At 39.4% G+C, this 19,109-nt stretch overlaps 1 protein-coding gene across 2 annotated transcripts; it reads left to right on the plus strand.

The window, feature by feature from the left end:
- Positions 1-6,971: 6,971 nt before the first annotated feature.
- On the plus strand, positions 6,972-17,618 carry LOC111324918 (uncharacterized). Of its 2 annotated transcripts, XR_015989107.1 has the most exons (3): positions 6,972-12,487; positions 13,564-14,035; positions 16,482-17,618. XR_015989107.1 is itself a non-coding variant. In XM_088726121.1 (2 exons), exons 1-2 carry the CDS (start codon positions 7,005-7,007, stop codon positions 13,595-13,597), a joined length of 5,517 nt encoding a protein of 1,838 aa, XP_088582247.1. In that variant the 5' UTR covers positions 6,972-7,004; the 3' UTR covers positions 13,598-15,029. The 2 variants fall into 2 exon arrangements, 1 of the variants encoding a protein (XP_088582247.1); XM_088726121.1 differs by lacking the exon at positions 16,482-17,618 and having other exon boundaries at positions 13,564-15,029.
- The last annotated feature ends 1,491 nt before the right edge of the window (positions 17,619-19,109 follow it).

A 19,109-nucleotide genomic window follows, 5' to 3' on the forward strand; every position in this document is an offset into this window, starting at 1 on the left:
CCTCCACATGGTAGGTGTTTTGTGTTTAAACTAGTAAATGTAACAACTTGTTATTTTTTTCAGGGAAGTAGAGCTTCAGTATTCATTGCTTTTATCTGGATTTCAAGAAACTTATAATGGAAGGTAATTGTAGTAGAACTGTATGTTTGTCAGGCAGTTGTCCTTTGATTTTAAACTAAATGCCAGAAAGAGTAATAACGAAAAGAGGGTTGATGTGGGCGACTGAACCGAATTCGTTTGAATCAATTACTCACTTGGTTAACTGCTGGGAAGTTATTTTCTTCTTTAAATAACATGAAGAGCGATTTGAGTTCTTTGTAGGAACTGTGGTAAAAATTGAAGAACAGCTCCTCAAAATATTTCTGTCAGCCGACAGTCGGCCAACTGTTGGCGAACGAAACACAGAAAACACAATGAAAACAAATTCAGAAACACGTATATGGACTGTCATCTTGGTAAGTTTGAACGTTCACAATTATCTCAAAATTAATTTTGACGAACACTAGGCGATAGAGGTAAATTCCGAGTGTGAGGCATTAATGGCTATATCGATTGTCATTTATGTGAACTTGATGTGTAGTATCTGACTGACACATTTCGTTTTGCTGAAATTGGAAGAGTTTTGTTAATACGGGTAAATTTTTTCAAAGACTCACAAAACTGCAGGAGCCCGTGTTTTCGAAGTGTTTCGGTCGTGTTTTCGTTGTGTTTTCTGTGTTTCGTTAACCTTCTGCCGGCCAACTGTTGGCTGACAGATATTTTAGGGAGCTGTTCTTCAATTTTACCGGCACTGTAGTGCAAAGTGAGAAGTTTAGTCATGCGCGCTGGTATACTCTCTCGGTGAAGTTTAAACAAATAAGACCACTGTTGAAGGTCGGAAGCAGATATGTGAATAAATTTTTTTCTACTCAAATACAGAAATTTCCGAAGTCACTTCAGTTCGGCATAGTGACTTGACCAGCACAATGCATTGGCTTTTCCCAGTTACGAGAAATCTCACGAAGACCAAAAACACATCGGGTTCAAAGTGTATAGGAAACAATTTTTTTCCCGCTTATTCTGGTCGTTGATAATGTAAGAAAAACGACTGTGAAGTTTTAAGATCTTGAGAATATTTTGAAACCCCTTTTTTTCGTTCAAAATGCGCGCTACTTTCATTTTGAAATTGTCCCAAAGATCGCGCGGCCAAAATGACGTAAAAACATACTTTCTGGAGAATCCAGTCTCACTACTTTCCGAATCGCTGGACATAACCAAATTAAACAGTGCGGGTCGAAAATTAGCGTTAAATCACTCGCACATTCGAAGCCCAGAGCAAGAGATATTAGGAGGCGCCTGCGCGACAGCGATGTTATCAAGCACTGTGACGTAACAAGCACAATGATCGTCCCCAGTTTCCCGGCACACATTTATATGGAAATTGGCCGTATTTCCGCCGCAAAAAAAATCATCCAAATTCTTTTTCATCGCATTATCGAAACATTTTTCGTTTATTACTTATATTAAGAAAGGAAAATACTTTAAAAAAAAGATTGTGTCATATACACTTTAACAGGAACAGGAAGTGATATAATGAGCGAGCGAAGGAATGACTTTTACAGTCCGACCAAAACTCAGAAAATGACGTCATTTTCTGTGAAGAAAACGACAAAAAACGCCATTTTAAGCCAAAATTGACCCTTTAATCCACAAAGGTTCGCTCAAAAATTCTTGATTTCGAGAAAGAAACATGGATTAAATTTTACCTGAAAGATTATTCTTAGTTTTATTTTGGTTCTCCCGCTTTGAATAACCGCGCGCGTTCAAGACAGGTGGAAGACAATACAAACAGGCCGTTGAGAGGGTCTCGATGGGGGGGAGGGGAGGGGTATGAATATCAGTTGTCAGTTCAAATTTCGGCCATTAATCAGTTGTTAGTTAAATTTTCGACCATTTGTCAGTTGTAAGTTAAATGACTGTTAATGATTAACTTGGCAAGTTTATTATTACTTTCCGACTCTATAATTTTGGCTGAAAAGCAGATATAGCGTAAACTTGAACATTTAGTCGAAAACTGATACAATAAGAGCTGCTTTTTCTCAGTTTGGGCAGTTCTGGAATGAAACAAGATCTTTCAAATGACTTTCAGTCATTGTTTAAGTCAGTTACGACTCTTCTGAACACAAAATTTTGTTTTCCCGTTCGCAACATTCCTTTGCAACCACTTAACACATTGACACCTGAACCACCTGTAACCGCTTGAACCACGCGATTGCCTCGCGCGAGAACGCTTGCCCCCCTACCTTCCCTACTAAGTGAAGTTTTTTCTCCAAACTTCCTCTTTGTTTGGAGATCAATAAACCAATAAGAATCCGACGTTTGCGCATATATTTTGATGGCTTTAGAGGGTACTAGAGGGGCATTATTCTACGCATCTTCACTAAATGATCAAAATTGGAAATTATGGCGTCCGCGCGGCCGACCCTCAAAATTTTCCGGTGGGATTTTTCGTTCATTTTCGATCGAGTTAGACCTTGCGGAACTCAGAATGTAAAGTAACAATTCAATAGAATACTCTGCTTGAAAAAGAATGGATATCAAGGTCTTAAAGGTGACAGAATAAGCTCTCGAGTCAACGACACTACGATTCTCTAGGGCGATGCGAATTATGGAAGTAAAGTGCAAACCGAACTTTCGGACTTCAAGCAGGGCCTAGCGACAATTTGACGACTCGATGGCCCGGTAAATGTTATGTTCGAGTAACAATGTGTTCAAAAAGTATTGTTTAATAGACGATTTTGCGTCAAATCGAAGTTTTTTCGAATTTTCAACATAACGCTGCGCAATTTCTGGCCATCAAGGCGGATTTTGCTAAAAGCAGGCCCGCGGCCCAGCGGCCAGCGGCCCGCGGCCCCCGGCCCACGGTCCGCGGCCCACGGCCTAGTGGCCTGGCAGCCCGAAGGCCCAGCGGCCCGCAACGGCCTGCGACTCGGAGGCCCGGTGGCCCAGTCCTGATTTTCCACAGTCTTTTTGTCCAGCAGTAAATCCACCCGCATGCACAGATCGACAATGAGGGTTTGTTGCATGTTGTTCAGATAAAAACGTTTTGATTCTCTGTTCACTAGTCTCTTTACAGAAACCGATAGCACAATAGAGGACTCTCATTATCGAACGATGAAAGTTATTTTCAAACCATACTTTGAAAGTGAAAATATCATAAGTAATGCGATATGTGAACTGCGAATCTTTTCTATACAGAGACATGTCGATCTATTTACAGGAACTCCACCCCAAAAAGAAAGCGTGTTCTCAAACATTGCTTTCCGTCGATATAAGTACCGTATTCATTCGAATACGGTAAGCGCCCTGGGCGCTTATTAAAGTTTTGGTCCTCAAGGGCGGTGGCCCTTATTCGAGGCCGAGCATTTCTTAAATTTGCACCATTTTTAGTAAGCAGCAGAATTTTAACTTTTCATTGAAAGTTTTTTTAAATTACTAAGGAAACTGTGTGTTCGGGTAAGTCTCTTAGTGGTACTTACTCGATTTCAATCTCATTGTCACTAAGGTCAACAAACGAACTCTGCTTCTCAGTCGGGCGACCGATCGATTTGCCGACGTTACACTATCAGACATCGAGGAGGCAGCTCCTTATTCGGGGTTTGCGAAGAAATACGGTACATTATTTCGGGTGTAAAAAGAGTACTTTTCGATCATGGCGAAAAGTGAAAAAATCAAACCCCGTCATCGAGAGATTCAAATTTTCTTGTTTGTGTTGCGCTTCAATTTTACCCTTGGTTCATATTTTCTTTTCCTTTGTTGTTATGATATTTTCACTTTCAAAGTATGGTTTAAAAATAACCTACATCGTAATGAAAGTCCTCTACGGTGCTATCGGTTTCTGTAAAGAGACTAATGAACAGAGAATCAAAACGTTTTTTTCTGAATAACATGCAACAAACAAAAACAAGGATTCAAATGATTAAATGGTAAACGAATTCAAGCTCACTGTCATCCATTTTGCGCGCCCAAACCCGATGCAGATCTGTGCATGCTCGTGGATTTACTGCTGGACAAAAAAACTGTGGAAAATCATGACTGGGCCACCGGGCCACCGGGCCTCCGGGTCGCAAGCCGTTGCGGGCCGCTGGGCCTTCAGGCTGCCAGACCACTGGGCCGCGGGCCGCGGGCCGCGGGCCTGCTTTTAGCAAAACCCCATCAAGGCAAATAAACAACGATCTAAGCATGATGAATTTTACCGCGTGGGCTTTGTACACTTAAGAAATTCGTACGTTTTTCGCTAATAACAGCAAATAAAAAACTGTTTTGAATAAATCTGTCGTCCCGAAATATTTCTTGGCCATTTTAGTCTTGCTTCCTATTGATAGATTCCATGGCAATTGAGATTTCTTCACTCACGGACAAATTTGCATATTCCTTTTTTAAATATGACCCACAGGCTCATTTGCACACATGCGAAAATATTTTGCGATTTTTATCTTTCATCTTGATTTTTGAGTTAAAACGTAATATGCACCTATCGCTTTTTTCGTCGGAAATAAGTTGTTTAATTAGTCTTCTTTCACTGGAGCTTTTTTGGAAAAGATGATTTCTAAAAATTTACTGCGCGTTGTGTTTGCTTTCTTGGTTTCTCCGAAATTTTGACTTTTCGTAGGCACATGTTACACAAGGAGATCATCAGAAAGAAAACAAACTTGTGAAAAGTCCTCTAGCACAATATATTAGATTTATGTTTTGTTTTACAAAGCTTCGATTGCGGTTGGCTCCGATGAAATGATCGGAAAGGAACGCTCTTTCGTCTACTTTTCAACTAGGTTATTGGAGAAAGCGTCCCTTAGAAATCCAGGCGAAAATTGACGCGAAATGGCCGCCCAGATCTAGAAACCGTAATTGGGGTAATATCTTCATCCTCTTGGTCAGAAAAGTCGTTTTCTGAGTCTGTGTCATATTCGTCTGCATGTGTTCGCACCTCAGCAACTGTCACTTCAACGATACGGTCGTCAACAAATGTGATATCAGTCACATCTCCACCTTCCGAAGTAGCTTGAACAGCTCAGCCTTTGTCGCTACTGAACCCTACTGACCGATCTCCTGAGTTAAAATCGTTACCTAGTCCCGCCAACAAGTCCACTTGGGTGGAATCTTGTTGCTTCGTGTAGACGGCTGGTGGTAGAGCTCCTGCCCTGTCCTTGGTAGTTTCCTCCCGAACTGTCTTCTGCCTCAAGGGACGATACTTTTCCACAAATTCTTTCATAGCACTTTCAATCTCGGGGTCGATCTCTACTGAAGGTAGAGGTCGCATAAAGTTTACATTTGCAAACTCCGTGCTGGTCTGAGAGACAGGATAGCAGGATTTTTCATGAGTAAAATACTTGGCTGCCCACTTCGTTACTCTCTTCAACGACTCCCTGGTTATTAATCCAAAGTCTTGGGAATACTGTAATGCGGTGAAGGTCGCATGCTTAAAATGGGAAACTGCATGTAGATTCTCCACAACTACTCTGAGTAGTGTGCTCAATTCAATATCTTGGAGATAATCGTTGTTAATTGAAGCTATGCTGTTGTGCAGGCGGTGCATTCCTTCTTCAAGAAGTTTAAGTGAGACTTGAGTTTTATGAGACACAGTTCCTTCGGGACCGTTGTTTGCTGTGATTTCCTTTATACTGTGCCGTTGTTTCACCTCAAAAACGGTCTTTGTGATGTTGTCATTTACATTTACGACCGACTTACGTCACTTGAGTCTTACAGCCAATAACATCACGGCAAAACCAACCGATCATTTCACACGAACTGGAATAAGAAAATTCTACTGACAACAATCATTCACTTGACTCTGATGATGACTTCCGCACAGGTTGTCGAAACGTCAGTCACTACCACCGACAACAGTCCTTCTCAGGACTACACTCACCCGCACGATCAGACTACACCTTCACACGATTTGTCAGTTGCCAGTTAAAAAACTTGGCCGTTTGTCAGTTGTCAGTTAACCCCATCCAGACCCTCCGTTGGGACTCACTCAAAGGTGACCACGTTCGTTTAATAGAAGTGACTGGTTAATAGAGGTGAAAATTACAGTGATTTAGGGGAAAAAAATTCGGGACTTTGTCAACCGACTGCTTCATACTGTGACGGCTATAACTGTTCGACTGTTCGAGAGCAACCGATTATAAAAATTTCCAAGAACACATCTCTTGACCAGCGTAAGTCAAGCAAATAAATAAAGGGTGAAAGTTTCCAAAGAAACTGTGGTGCTGCGTCGGTGGGGGTAACAAGGTAATTTGCTAACAGCAACTAAGTTGAAATTGTAAATTGGCCACCGTAACGAGTTAAATAGCTATTTTAAAAAGCTTTTTAACTCGTTACGGTGGCCAATTTACAATTTCAACTTTGTTATTATCAGCCAACTTACTAAGTCAAGAAAAGCCAAATATATAAGGGATCGCTGGAAATTGTAGTGAGTTACCCGCTTTCAGAATCAACATATTTCTCGAGTAAATCGCTAACATAAAATGCTTCAATCGTCAGGGCCGTCCTGTTATAATCTCCGGTGTAAAAGGCGTTTTGCGATTCCCAAATGTAAGACCGAGCGTTTCAAACAATGTTTTTGGTAAGATCATGTATTAACAACGAATTTTAGTGCTCGGTGAGTTTTGTAAATGAGATCGATGGCGTTGTATATATTTTTACAGTTCAAGCTTTCATTATATTTATAGGACATTATTATTTATTTAGGACTTTATTACTATCATTATATTATACTCACTATTATAAGATATTATTTTATATATCATTTTACTACATTTTATTATATTTTATACTATATTTTAAATTCACAATTCAGTTTAGTAGCTGCAAGCTTTTCACAAATAAACTATCTATCTATCTATCTAAATAAAATTTAAACGAGCGGTTGCAAACGGCGAATCTAACCCAGTTCAATTTAAAAATCCTCAGATTGACGTTGTCTCATTTGATTCAATCGAATAATTTGGAAAACGGTCGTAATGGACAACGAAGAAGGACTTATGGTATCCGCTATAGTTTTTGGTGTTGTCGCCTACCTTCTGAATACTGGTCGTGGCTTACAAGCCATGAAGTTAGGCAAAGAATGTTTGATTTTTCTAACCTCCAAAGCACGGATAAAAGAATACCACTGGTTTTACGGAGCAATAAATTTGCTAATGTTTGATGCGGCATACAAGGTCTCCAATTACACATCTGCAGAAAGGTATGCGAAGGAACTTCTTATCATATATCACGCCTCTAGTGACACACTTAAGGAAGGGAGACTAAGCTTGGTACTGGGACAGATATATCAGAAACAAAATGAATTTGAAAAGGCAAGAGAATACTATCAAAAGGCAGCTGATATAACAAGAAGTACTGGAGACAAACAAACAGAGGAACGATGCTACATAATGATAGGAAATTTATTTAATTCACTGTGTGAATATCACAAGGCTGAGGAGTATTACAAGAAAGCACTGACAATCACTGTGTCAAATGGCGAAAGAGATAGAGAGGCAACCATTTACGGAAACCTAGGTACAATCGTTCAGTCGCTTGGGGAATACGACAGAGCTGAGGAATATTACAAGAAAGCGCTACCAATACGAAAGGAAATTGGCGACAGAGAAGGAGAAGCAGCTGACTACGGAAACTTAGGAACATTGTTTCATTCGCTTGGTGAATACAAAAAGGCTCAAGAATACACCGAGAAAGCACTAGCAATCAGAAAGCAAATTGGCGACAGAGAAGGAGAAGCAGCTGACTACGGAAACTTAGGAACATTGTTTCATTCGCTTGGTGAATACAAAAAGGCTCAAGAATACACCGAGAAAGCACTAGCAATCAGAAAGGAAATTGGCGACAGAGGAGGAGAAGCAACTGGCTACGGAAACTTAGGAACATTGTTTCATTCGCTTGGTGAATACAAAAAGGCTCAAGAATACACCGAGAAAGCACTAGCAATCAGAAAGGAAATTGGCGACAGAGGAGGAGAAGCAACTGGCTACGGAAACTTAGGAACATTGTTTCATTCGCTTGGTGAATACAAAAAGTCTCAAGAATACACCGAGAAAGCACTAGCAGTGAGAAAGGAAATTGGCGACAGAGAAGGAGAAGCAGCTGACTACGGAAACTTAGGAACACTGTTTCACTCTCTTGGTGACTACAAAAAGGCTCAAGAATACACCGAGAAAGCACTAGAAATCAGAAAGCAAATTGGTGACAGAAAAGGAGAAGCGACTGGCTACGGAAACTTGGGAACACTGTTTCAGTCGTTTGGTGAATACAAAAAGGCTCAAGAATACACCGAGAAAGCACTAGCAATCAGAAAGGAAATTGGCGATAGAAAAGGAGAAGCAGCTGACTACGGAAACTTAGGAACACTGTTTCACTCTCTTGGTGAATACAAAAAGGCTCAAGAATACACCGAGAAAGCACTAGAAATCAGAAAGCAAATCGGTGACAGAAAAGGAGAAGCGACTGGCTACGGAAACTTGGGAACACTGTTTCAGTCGTTTGGTGAATACAGAAAGGCTCAAGAATACACCGAGAAAGCACTAGCAATCAGAAAGGAAATTGGCGACAGAGAAGGAGAAGCAGCTGACTACGGAAACTTAGGAACATTGTTTCATTCGCTTGGTGAATACAAAAAGGCTCAAGAATACACCGAGAAAGCACTAGCAATCAGAAAGCAAATTGGCGACAGAGAAGGAGAAGCAGCTGACTACGGAAACTTAGGAACATTGTTTCATTCCCTTGGTGAATACAAAAAGTCTCAAGAATACACCGAGAAAGCACTAGCAATCAGAAAGGAAATTGGCGATAGAAAAGGAGAAGCAGCTGACTACGGAAACTTAGGAACACTGTTTCACTCTCTTGGTGAATACAAAAAGGCTCAAGAATACACCGAGAAAGCACTAGAAATCAGAAAGCAAATTGGTTACAGAAAAGGAGAAGCGACTGGCTACGGAAACTTGGGAACACTGTTTCAGTCGTTTGGTGAATACAAAAAGGCTCAAGAATACACCGAGAAAGCACTAGCAATCAGAAAGGAAATTGGTGATAGAAAAGGAGAAGCAGCTGACCACGGAAACTTAGGAACACTGTTTCACTCTCTTGGTGAATACAAAAAGGCTCAAGAATACACCGAGAAAACACTAGAAATCAGAAAGCAAATCGGTGACAGAAAAGGAGAAGCGACTGGTTACGGAAACTTGGGAACACTGTTTCAGTCGTTTGGTGAATACAGAAAGGCTCAAGAATACACCGAGAGAGCACTAGCAATCAGAAAGGAAATTGGCGACAGAGAAGGAGAAGCAGCTGACTACGGAAACTTAGGAACATTGTTTCATTCGCTTGCTGAATACAAAAAGTCTCAAGAATACACCGAGAAAGCACTAGCAATCAGAAAGCAAATTGGCGACAGAGAAGGAGAAGCAGTTGACTGCGGAAACTTAGGAACATTGTTTCATTCGCTTGGTGAATACAAAAAGGCTCAAGAATACACCGAGAAAGCACTAGCAATCAGAAAGCAAATTGGCGATAGAAAAGGAGAAGCAGCTGACTACGGAAACTTAGGAACATTGTTTCAGTCGCTTGGTGAATACAAAAAGGCTCAAGAATACACCGAGAAAGCACTAGCAATCAGAAAGGAAATTGGCGACAGAGAAGGAGAAGCAGCTGACTACGGAAACTTAGGAACATTGTTTCATTCTCTTGGTGAATACAAAAAGGCTCAAGAATACACCGAGAAAGCACTAGCAATCAGAAAGCAAATTGGCGATAGAAAAGGAGAAGCAGCTGACTACGGAAACTTAGGAACATTGTTTCATTCGCTTGGTGAATACAAAACGGCTCAAGAATACACTGAGAAAGCACTAGCAATCAGAAAGGAAATTGGCGACAGAGAAGGAGAAGCAGCTGACTACGGAAACTTAGGAACATTGTTTCATTCGCTTGGTGAATACAAAAAGGCTCAAGAATACACCGAGAAAGCACTAGCAATCAGAAAGGAAATTGGCGACAGAGAAGGAGAAGCAGCTGACTACGGAAACTTAGGAACATTGTTTCATTCGCTTGGTGAATACAAAAAGTCTCAAGAATACACCGAGAAAGCACTAGCAATCAGAAAGGAAATTGGCGACAGAGAAGGAGAAGCAGCTGACTACGGAAACTTAGGAACATTGTTTCAGTCGCTTGGTGAATACAAAAAGTCTCAAGAATACACCGAGAAAGCACTAGCAATCAGAAAGCAAATTGGCGATAGAAAAGGAGAAGCAGCTGACTACGGAAACTTAGGAACACTGTTTCACTCTCTTGGTGAATACAAAAAGGCTCAAGAATACACCGAGAAAGCACTAGAAATCAGAAAGCAAATTGGTGACAGAAAAGGAGAAGCGACTGGCTACGGAAACTTGGGAACACTGTTTCAGTCGTTTGGTGAATACAAAAAGGCTCAAGAATACACCGAGAAAGCACTAGCAATCAGAAAGGAAATTGGCGACAGAGAAGGAGAAGCAGCTGACTACGGAAACTTAGGAACATTGTTTCAGTCGCTCGGTGAATACAGAAAGGCTCAAGCATACACGGAGAACTCACTTTTAATCAGAGTGGAAATTGGCGACAGAAAAGGAGAAGCAGCTGACTATGGAAACTTAGGAGCATTGTTTCATTCGCTCGGTGAATACAGAAAGGCTCAAACATACACGGAAAACGCACTTTTAATCAGAGAGGAAATTGGCGACAGAGGAGGAGAAGCAGCTGACTACGGAAACTTAGGAGCATTGTTTCATTCTCTCGGTGAATACACAAAGGCGAAAGATTTTACTGAGAAAGGGCTGGCAATCACAAAGGAAATTGGTGACAAAAAGGGAGAAGCAGCTTTATACGGAAACTTAGGAGCATTGTTTCATTCCCTAGGTGAACTTGAGAAAGCCGAATTTTATTTTCGCGAGGCTCTCTTAAAGTGCAAAGGCATTGGAGACAGCATGACGGAGTTTAAAGTTGTTTGCGGTCTAACAGTCTTGGAGTTAGCTCAGTTTAATCTCGAAGAAGCTTTTTCGTATCTTTTTCAATCTATTGCAAAATTTGAAAAATTGCGAAACTTTGTAAAAGGCAACGACTACTTCCAAATATCTTTGTTGGAGAATTATGGCGTCTTTCCCTATGACATGCTGATTAAATTGCTCTCTTTTAGCGGAAATTTTACACATGCTCTTTACGTTGAAGAACTTAGACGGGCAAGAGCTCTAGCGGACTTGATGACATCTCAATATTCTGCCAAAGAGTTTCAGTTTTCAGGTGATCCGCGATCATGGTGTGGAATCCATCACATTATGAAAGGAGAAGGCATCTGTAGTGGTCTTTACCTTTCGGTTGATGATGAAGATGCACGGATTTGGATTCTCAAAACAAGCGGAGAGATTCATTTCCGTAGAAAAAGATTGGACTCAGATCGTCAGTTTGGAAATGCCGGTTCAGTTCCCGACCTGAAAGTGTTTTTTTCGGAAAGTTTCCTCCACTTTGGCATTCTACCTAGAGATGTTTGCGAAGATCGCTCTTTAAATGACGAACGTGTTCCAACATCATCTGATGATGTCAACCGATCGCCTTCAACACACAATAATATGAAAAAAAATCTTCGTTTGTGCTACGAAATAATCGTCGCTCCCGTGGCTGATTTATTAAAAGAGCCTGAAATTATCATTGTCCCTGATAGCTGCATGTACCAAGTGCCATTTGCAGCCTTAATTGACGAAGGAGGAAGATATTTGTCTGAAACATTCAAGATTCGTATTGCTCCTTCTTTGACCACTCTCAAGCTTATTAAGGACAGTCCTCCAAACTACCACAGTCAGAGTGGGGCTCTCATAGTGGGTGAACCTGAGGTAAGCAAAGTGATTTACAAGGGGCAACCGATCTTCCTCGAGCCATTACCAGGTGCAAGAAAAGAAGCTGAGATGATTGGAAAAATGCTTGGCGTCCCCCCATTGTTAGGGAGACATGCAACAAAGAAGGCGGTTATTGAACAGATGAAGTCAGTTGCGCTGATACATTTTGCTGCTCACGGATATGCGGAGAGAGGAGAAATCGCGCTTTGCCCTGTTAGTACTACTAATAATATTCCACAAGAAGAAGAATACCTCTTGACAATGGCTGACGTATCAAAAGTTCAACTTCGAGCTAAACTGGTTGTTCTAAGTTGCTGTCACAGTGGACGCGGAGAGACTAAAGTCGAAGGAGTCATTGGAATCGCTCGGGCGTTCTTAGGATCCGGTGCTCGCTCGGTGTTAGTAGCGCGGTGGGCCTTGGACGACGAATCGACAGAGCAGTTCATGAATAGTTTCTACGAACTCTTGTTTCGCGGTGAGAGTGCCAGCGAGTCTCTTCACGAGGTCCGAAAGTGGATGAGAAATAACGGCTTTCCTGAAGTGGAGAAATGGGCTCCGTTCATGCTGATTGGAGATAATGTCACATTGAGGTAGGTTTTAAGGAAATGAGTCAAGTTTGTATTTAAAAAACCGCAATGAAAATGACACTTGGATGAGGATCTTCTGAGGCGTAAGTGCACTTTTTATAACATGTCAGAAGGAACCAGAATTTAAGTGCTTGTGAAATCACCTACGTTGGAAGAAGTCAGGAGGACGCTCACGTTTTTTCTTTTTTTTTTTATTGTGCTTTTCCATCGAGTGCGAGGAGTGTAAAGAGAGACATTGAAGTGCATTTTCTCTAGTTCGGACGATTTGAAAAAGCCACAAGGACACAAAAGCAAAATTCAGTGGTCCTCTCACACATCTAACTTCGTTTATTTCATGGAAAGAGTGTGAGCTCGTTACGGTAAATAGAGGATTTGTGCTGTAGAGTAAAAACCCGCAAGTAAGAACCTAAAAATTAAGAACCTGCTAGCCTAAAATTTGCCGCTTATCCCACCTATAAACAAGAACCTATTTAGCCTAAGAAAATTAAAATAGGTTCTTATTTTCTAAAATCATATTTTTAAATGTTACAATTAAAGCTTAGTACAGCTAGGCGAAACATATAATTAGATGTAAATACACAAATTTATATTATTTCCCTTTTTGTTGGGGGATGGGGTAGGGGTGGTGTGGTGAATAAAATTAAAATATGGGACAATTACCATCTTGTTAAGCAGGTTGTTATACCATTTATATAAAAACCTGTTTAGGCTAACTCCTAAAAATGTAGGTTCTTACTTGCGGGTTTTTTACTGTATCGCATATAGTTCCGCCATGTGTTCTATTATTGTTGAAAAGACGAACGAGACAAAATGAAGACGTACTGGCTTAATGACGACAGGCAATGAGTTACTGATAGGCATTAACTTCAAGGCGAACTTCTCCAAGTAAATTCTCTCAAATTTTGTGTGGAAACTCCTTGCCAAAGTCATCTACAGTATCCGATTGGAAGTTAACAGCGACTAAACCTGTCGTAACAGCATAAATTCATTGAACAAACTTATTGAATTAAACAATTAATTTACTGAGGAAATAATTCAAGATTAGCACCTTTGCTCAGGTTGTTAATATTATCTTACAGGAAAGAAGACATAACCTCCAACGCTCACAACTGATTTGCAAATCCTGTTTCCTGAACAAAGCTGACTCTCAGTCAAGACCCTAATCTTTGTCTCTACCGTATGAAACGGAACATATCGTTTGATATCACAGAAGCATTTGGTCAGTTAATTAGTTATAAAATAGAATTTTGGGCTTTCTCTTTAGCAGACAGGCACGCTTGTCATTTAGATGTCAGGGGTAATCTTCGTGAGGAGCCCTTCATTGTAGATACAGCCAAGGGAATAATTAACATTTGAATAATCTAAAAAAGTTTTCATTATGATTTATGAGCCAGATAACCTTCTTTAGCCTTTCTTTTAAAGAAAACAGTTGGTCATATAGATATTTAGTGTAATGAAATTTTTCTGGAGGTTTTACAGGATATATTTTCGTTTTATAAAGATGAGGCCTTGAAAGACTGGAACGAGCCTTGGGATTGATTCTTCGAAAAGGTATCGTTCATTTATTCAGCAAGTCATTGTAGACTTTTTAGAATACTTCAGAAGTTAACCTCATCTGAATATCAATCATGGGGCCAAAAATGTTATTTTGTCCATCCAACTGCCATTTTTTTTTTTTTTTTTTTTATGATCGTACTCGGTCAAATTTGAGTTTCCAGTATCTCGAATGAAAGATAGTCATTGTAGACCCCTTTGTAGGACTAGTTCCAAGAGGGAAGCTGATCCCAGTCGTATATATCAAGTAAGGGGGACAGAAATTCAATTAGAATGTTCCATTATCTTTTTCGAATTTTGTTCAACAGGTCACTGGACTAGTCTTGTAATCGGTTAGATTTGAATTTCCGGTATCTTGAATCGAAGATAGTCATTGTAAAACTTTAGAATATTCAATCATCAAATACACGTTTTGTTTATGAACAGGTCACTGGACCATTCATTTTGATGGTAATCGGTCACATTTGAATTTCTTCTCTTAAATAAAAGCTCATCTTACCTCCAGATAATTTTTTTGGTATTAATTTCGCTTTGTAGGAGTTAAGTCGAGATAATTTTTAGCAGCAAAGCCGTGTATTTCGTGGCATATATCAACCCAATTGCTAGAAAGAAAAACAGGGCTGCAGTATTTTATTGTTCACATGAAAACTATGTTACAAGCGTTAATGATTTTAAACATTGTAAACGACACTTGATACAAACTGGGATAAACTTCAACAATTTCGAGTTGCTGTTTTTCATTTCTACATGAATGCGCATGCAATCCGACATGACGTTATCAGTAACAGGGGCACAACCGGAAACGATAATGCATCCGTAAATGTATGAATTGGTAAAATTGTCGGACAAAAATCGAACCTGGCTGTGATACCTCCGCACAAATCCAACCATGTCTTGCTCTGCATTTATACTTATATTTCCTATTCGTCAAAAATATGTTGTTTTTAGACAAGATATTTAAAACATATTTAAACAATAAAAATCGTTCACGTTAAGTTTCGAAAGTTTGTCTGTGTTATACCACGGGGGTTTTCAATGTTTTCAAAGAAAAATTCGGTTAACAAAAAACTATGAAAATGTTATTTATCTTATAATTCGACGTGGCTGTATTTCCTCTGTCTTCTTCTCGAACAAAAGTTACAAGTTCCGTCAGTTCAGACGTTTTTGCTTTGAGTCACTGTAAAGAGCATTATTTGCCAGCTGAAATGCTGTAGCAGCGTGTTCCTTGCAGCCTTCATCACAATCACTTGGTATGTTAATTGCGACATTGACTTGATGGTGGCTTTCCTGTCGCTGCTCGTGAATTTAACCTTTTGATAATGCACTCCAAACGTAGGGATACCGCTGTTTTGAAACCCAAGATTCAATCCAAAACTTTCCGATCTGCTTGTTTGACTGCTTTTTTCCGTCTTCACGTCTTGTGCAATTGTCACAACCAAATTTTTTTTCTCTGTACGAGTTTGTTCCGGATTGTAAATAACTTGCTTCGTTTCCGGATCAAACATCGCAGGCACAAGCTCACAAGATGCCACTGGAACCCTTCCTTGTCCAAACATGCATAGGAGAACGACGATTTTGAACCACCAAAACTCGGAGAGCGAAAGAGAAGCCATTGCTGGCAACAGAGTAATGACAATTCTTGGAATATGCATTAGATCTGTTGCGTGACCGTGATAAACCGGAAACGGCTCGTCACGGGAATTTTCCTAGAACTGAGAAAAACATGAGTTCTCCGGGCTCGTGTGTGCTATGCATCAAAGTTAAGAAGAAAAAAACCCTGTTATTCGCGCTCAAGCCCTTTATGATAACCTTCTCTGTCAGAACATGATCTTACAGGAATAACCTCCCAAGATTTCAACGAAATCCTCCCTTGTCTTATTAACACACAAACTAAGAATAATTTCAAATCGGAAAGTTAAAGAAGGCAATGTCAAGAAAGCGCAGTCAGAGCTTTTCATTGGGTAAACCGGAAGCTGGGTCAGACGCTCGTCACGGGAGTTTTCCTAGAATTAACACAATGAAGTATCCCACAAACCAGCTGTCGCTGATCTTATCTTTCGAGTCGCACTTTGATGAAAAAAACTTGCATGATGCCAGTGAGATTCTTCCTTGTCTAGACATTTACAGATTGAGAATGATTTTAAACCAACAAAACTCAGCAAAGGAAAGAAATTTGTAATATCTGTTGCGTGATACAATAAACCGGAAGCTGAGTCATTTTCACCCGATGGGAATTTTCCCTGAAGTAAGAGCAGCCTGAAGTAAGAGTATAAAGGTTCAATAAATAATTGTGGAAAACACTTTCTTCCAACAAAAACCTTTTCCCTTATCTACTGGGTCAAATTTACTACAAGATAAGGACATCTACTTGTGTTCTATTTACAATCGTCTGTTTCGTTTTGCTCGTTTCTGCACCAAACGGGAGTTTCGGTTTCCTTCGCAGAGCCCTAAAGAAGGTAGAAAAAGCTGTGAAAAAAGTCGTCTTCCAGCCAGTGAAAAAAGTTTTCAAGGAGGTGATAGAAAAACCAGTTAAGTCTGTGCTGAGAGCTGTAGGACTGAAAAAGGTTCGCAAGACATATAGAGAGTTCCAAAAAGAGGTGGTTCATTCTCGGGTGACTTTCACTGAAGATTCCTACCGAGCTGAGAAAATCAACCCTTGCCCTGACGGACAACATGATATTGTGAAAACAGAGCAGCCAGTCGAGATTCGCTTTGAGGACAATGTAATAGTGTTACAGGACAGCTATTGCCGAAAATGTGGACAGCATTTCTTCAACACAAAACATAAGGATGAATTGTGAACGCAAAGCTGAGCTTCAAACTAGCGGGACATTCGCACAAATCTAGAATGAAATGTTTATTATTTCTTTATTTCCTTAGAGCTGGATATTGTTCACTGGATGTCATTTATAAATAAATAGCAACTTCTGTTGGTTAAAAATACATTTATTATAATCTACATTTTCTAACAACTCGTATACAAATGTCTATTGCATGCATACAAATGTCTAAATGGACTCATAAATCACGAATTGACTTTAGTAACACATCAACGTCTACATGATTATAACACTAGAAATAAAGTCAATCTTAGACTCCCCTGTGTTAAAAGGAGTTGGGGAAAACAAAGAACTGCTCATCACGCTGTAAATGATTTTTATTCTCTCAGCGAGATGATACGAGACTCTGCCAATGTAAACATTTTTAAACGACAGGTTTATAATTTTTTAATTAAGTGTTTTATAAATTTTATATTCTTAGTCTTCCTAGATATATTAGTTCATAATCTTAATTTTCGAGGTCCTGGAGACTTTGAGACGGCCGAGTGTTCTACTTTCTAAAGTAATACACCATAAACAACATGCCATAATTCACTCAAAAAGTGCACCGAATGGCGTGAAGCTTCACAGAAACTTTAGCACAACAAACAATAAGGTTAATTCAAATTTATCAGTGACTTTTAATTTATTATTTTATTTTTTTAGGGATTTACAAATACATAGACCACAGGTCCCCCAAGCTGTTCAAACAAATATCAAAAAATTTAAAAAATATAAACTAATAAAATATTTTTAGCCTATCCTGTTTATTAAGTTTTATTTTATATATAGTCCCATAAAATTTCAAGCTGATATGAGCTGTTTTAGGAAGGTTATTAACTATTAACTTAAAAAGTTTAATAACAAGCCCCTACTAAAAGCAATAAACACTTAACTGCTACTTATATTTACCGGGAGTGAGGTCATTACAGGGAAATCTCAGACCGAGGTCTTGTCATATTGACCTCGCTTCATCAAGACCGAAGTCTGAGATTTCCCTGTAATGAGTGAGCGGACGAGGTTAATACATTATTTATTATATGGTTTATTCTGAATGTTGATAAAAAGGAAATTTTAAAGCTGAAATTCAGAAAAAGTGATGAATACTTCAGTTTTACTTTCTAAGTTACTCCTGAAAAAATTTTTTTGCTTACCAATGTTACCCATTTCTTCAAGACATTGTTCAGTTTTATGATAAATTTTAGACGAGTTGTAAACTGAAATTCTTGACCGGTCATTACAAGAAAATAATGACCGGTCACTATGCGCCAACAGCCAATCAGATCGTGAGAAATTTACGAGCCATAGAATAAATTTCTTTCAGTCAGGCTTGTTATATGGATGCATATGAGAATAAATAATCAATTATGCAGTATTATTATAGCTAACTTTTCTTATATGAAGTACTTATTACTGTTGCAGTTGAGTTTTCATTATATAAAATAATTGTCTAAGTATAATAAAGGCATATCATTTTTCCTGATTGGAAATTTATAAATCCCACTGGTTGTTTATCCCAATACCTAGTTGAAAAAATCCAACAAATAAAACCAAATTTCCAACAAATAAATACAAATCCCAGCATGACTGCGCAGACTTGCACTTTTAATAGAAAGTTATTATTTCAACAGTCCAAATGAAAAGCGTTATGAAATAGTTCTCAAAAACTTAAGAAGGAGTATAGAATGCCAGTTGAATAATTTTATTTCACTAATACAGTGGAATACGTATGATGCACGATCCTTCGCAGTAGATAGCGCTATTCATGCAATAGCGAAAATCAGACCTGAAAAAAATTAGGCCTGTACGAGATTCGAACCACTGACCTCTGCGATACTAGTGCAGCGCTCTACCAATTGAGCTAACAAGCCAACTGGGAGCAGGCCGTTAAGTTGATTCTTAATAAACCCGTGATGATAAATCATATACAATGAACATATGAAGTTCATATATTTTGAACTGCGGTGTTAAATACGTATGATGCACGATCCTTCGCAGTAAATAGCGCTATTTATGCAATAGCGAAAATCATTGTATCTGATTTATCATCACGGGTTTATTACGAATCAACTTAAAGGCCTGCTCCCAGTTGGCTTGTTAGCTTAATTGGTAGAGCGCTGCACTAGTATCGCAGAGGTCAGTGGTTCGAATCCAGTACAGGCCTGATTTTTCTTTCAGGTCTGATTTTCGCTATTGCATAATTAGCGCTATCTACTGCGAAGGATCGTGCATCATACGTATTTAACACCGCA

This window comes from Stylophora pistillata, chromosome 6 (assembly GCF_964205215.1).
Source record: "Stylophora pistillata chromosome 6, jaStyPist1.2, whole genome shotgun sequence".
In the NCBI taxonomy this organism is placed as follows: domain Eukaryota; kingdom Metazoa; phylum Cnidaria; class Anthozoa; order Scleractinia; family Pocilloporidae; genus Stylophora; species Stylophora pistillata.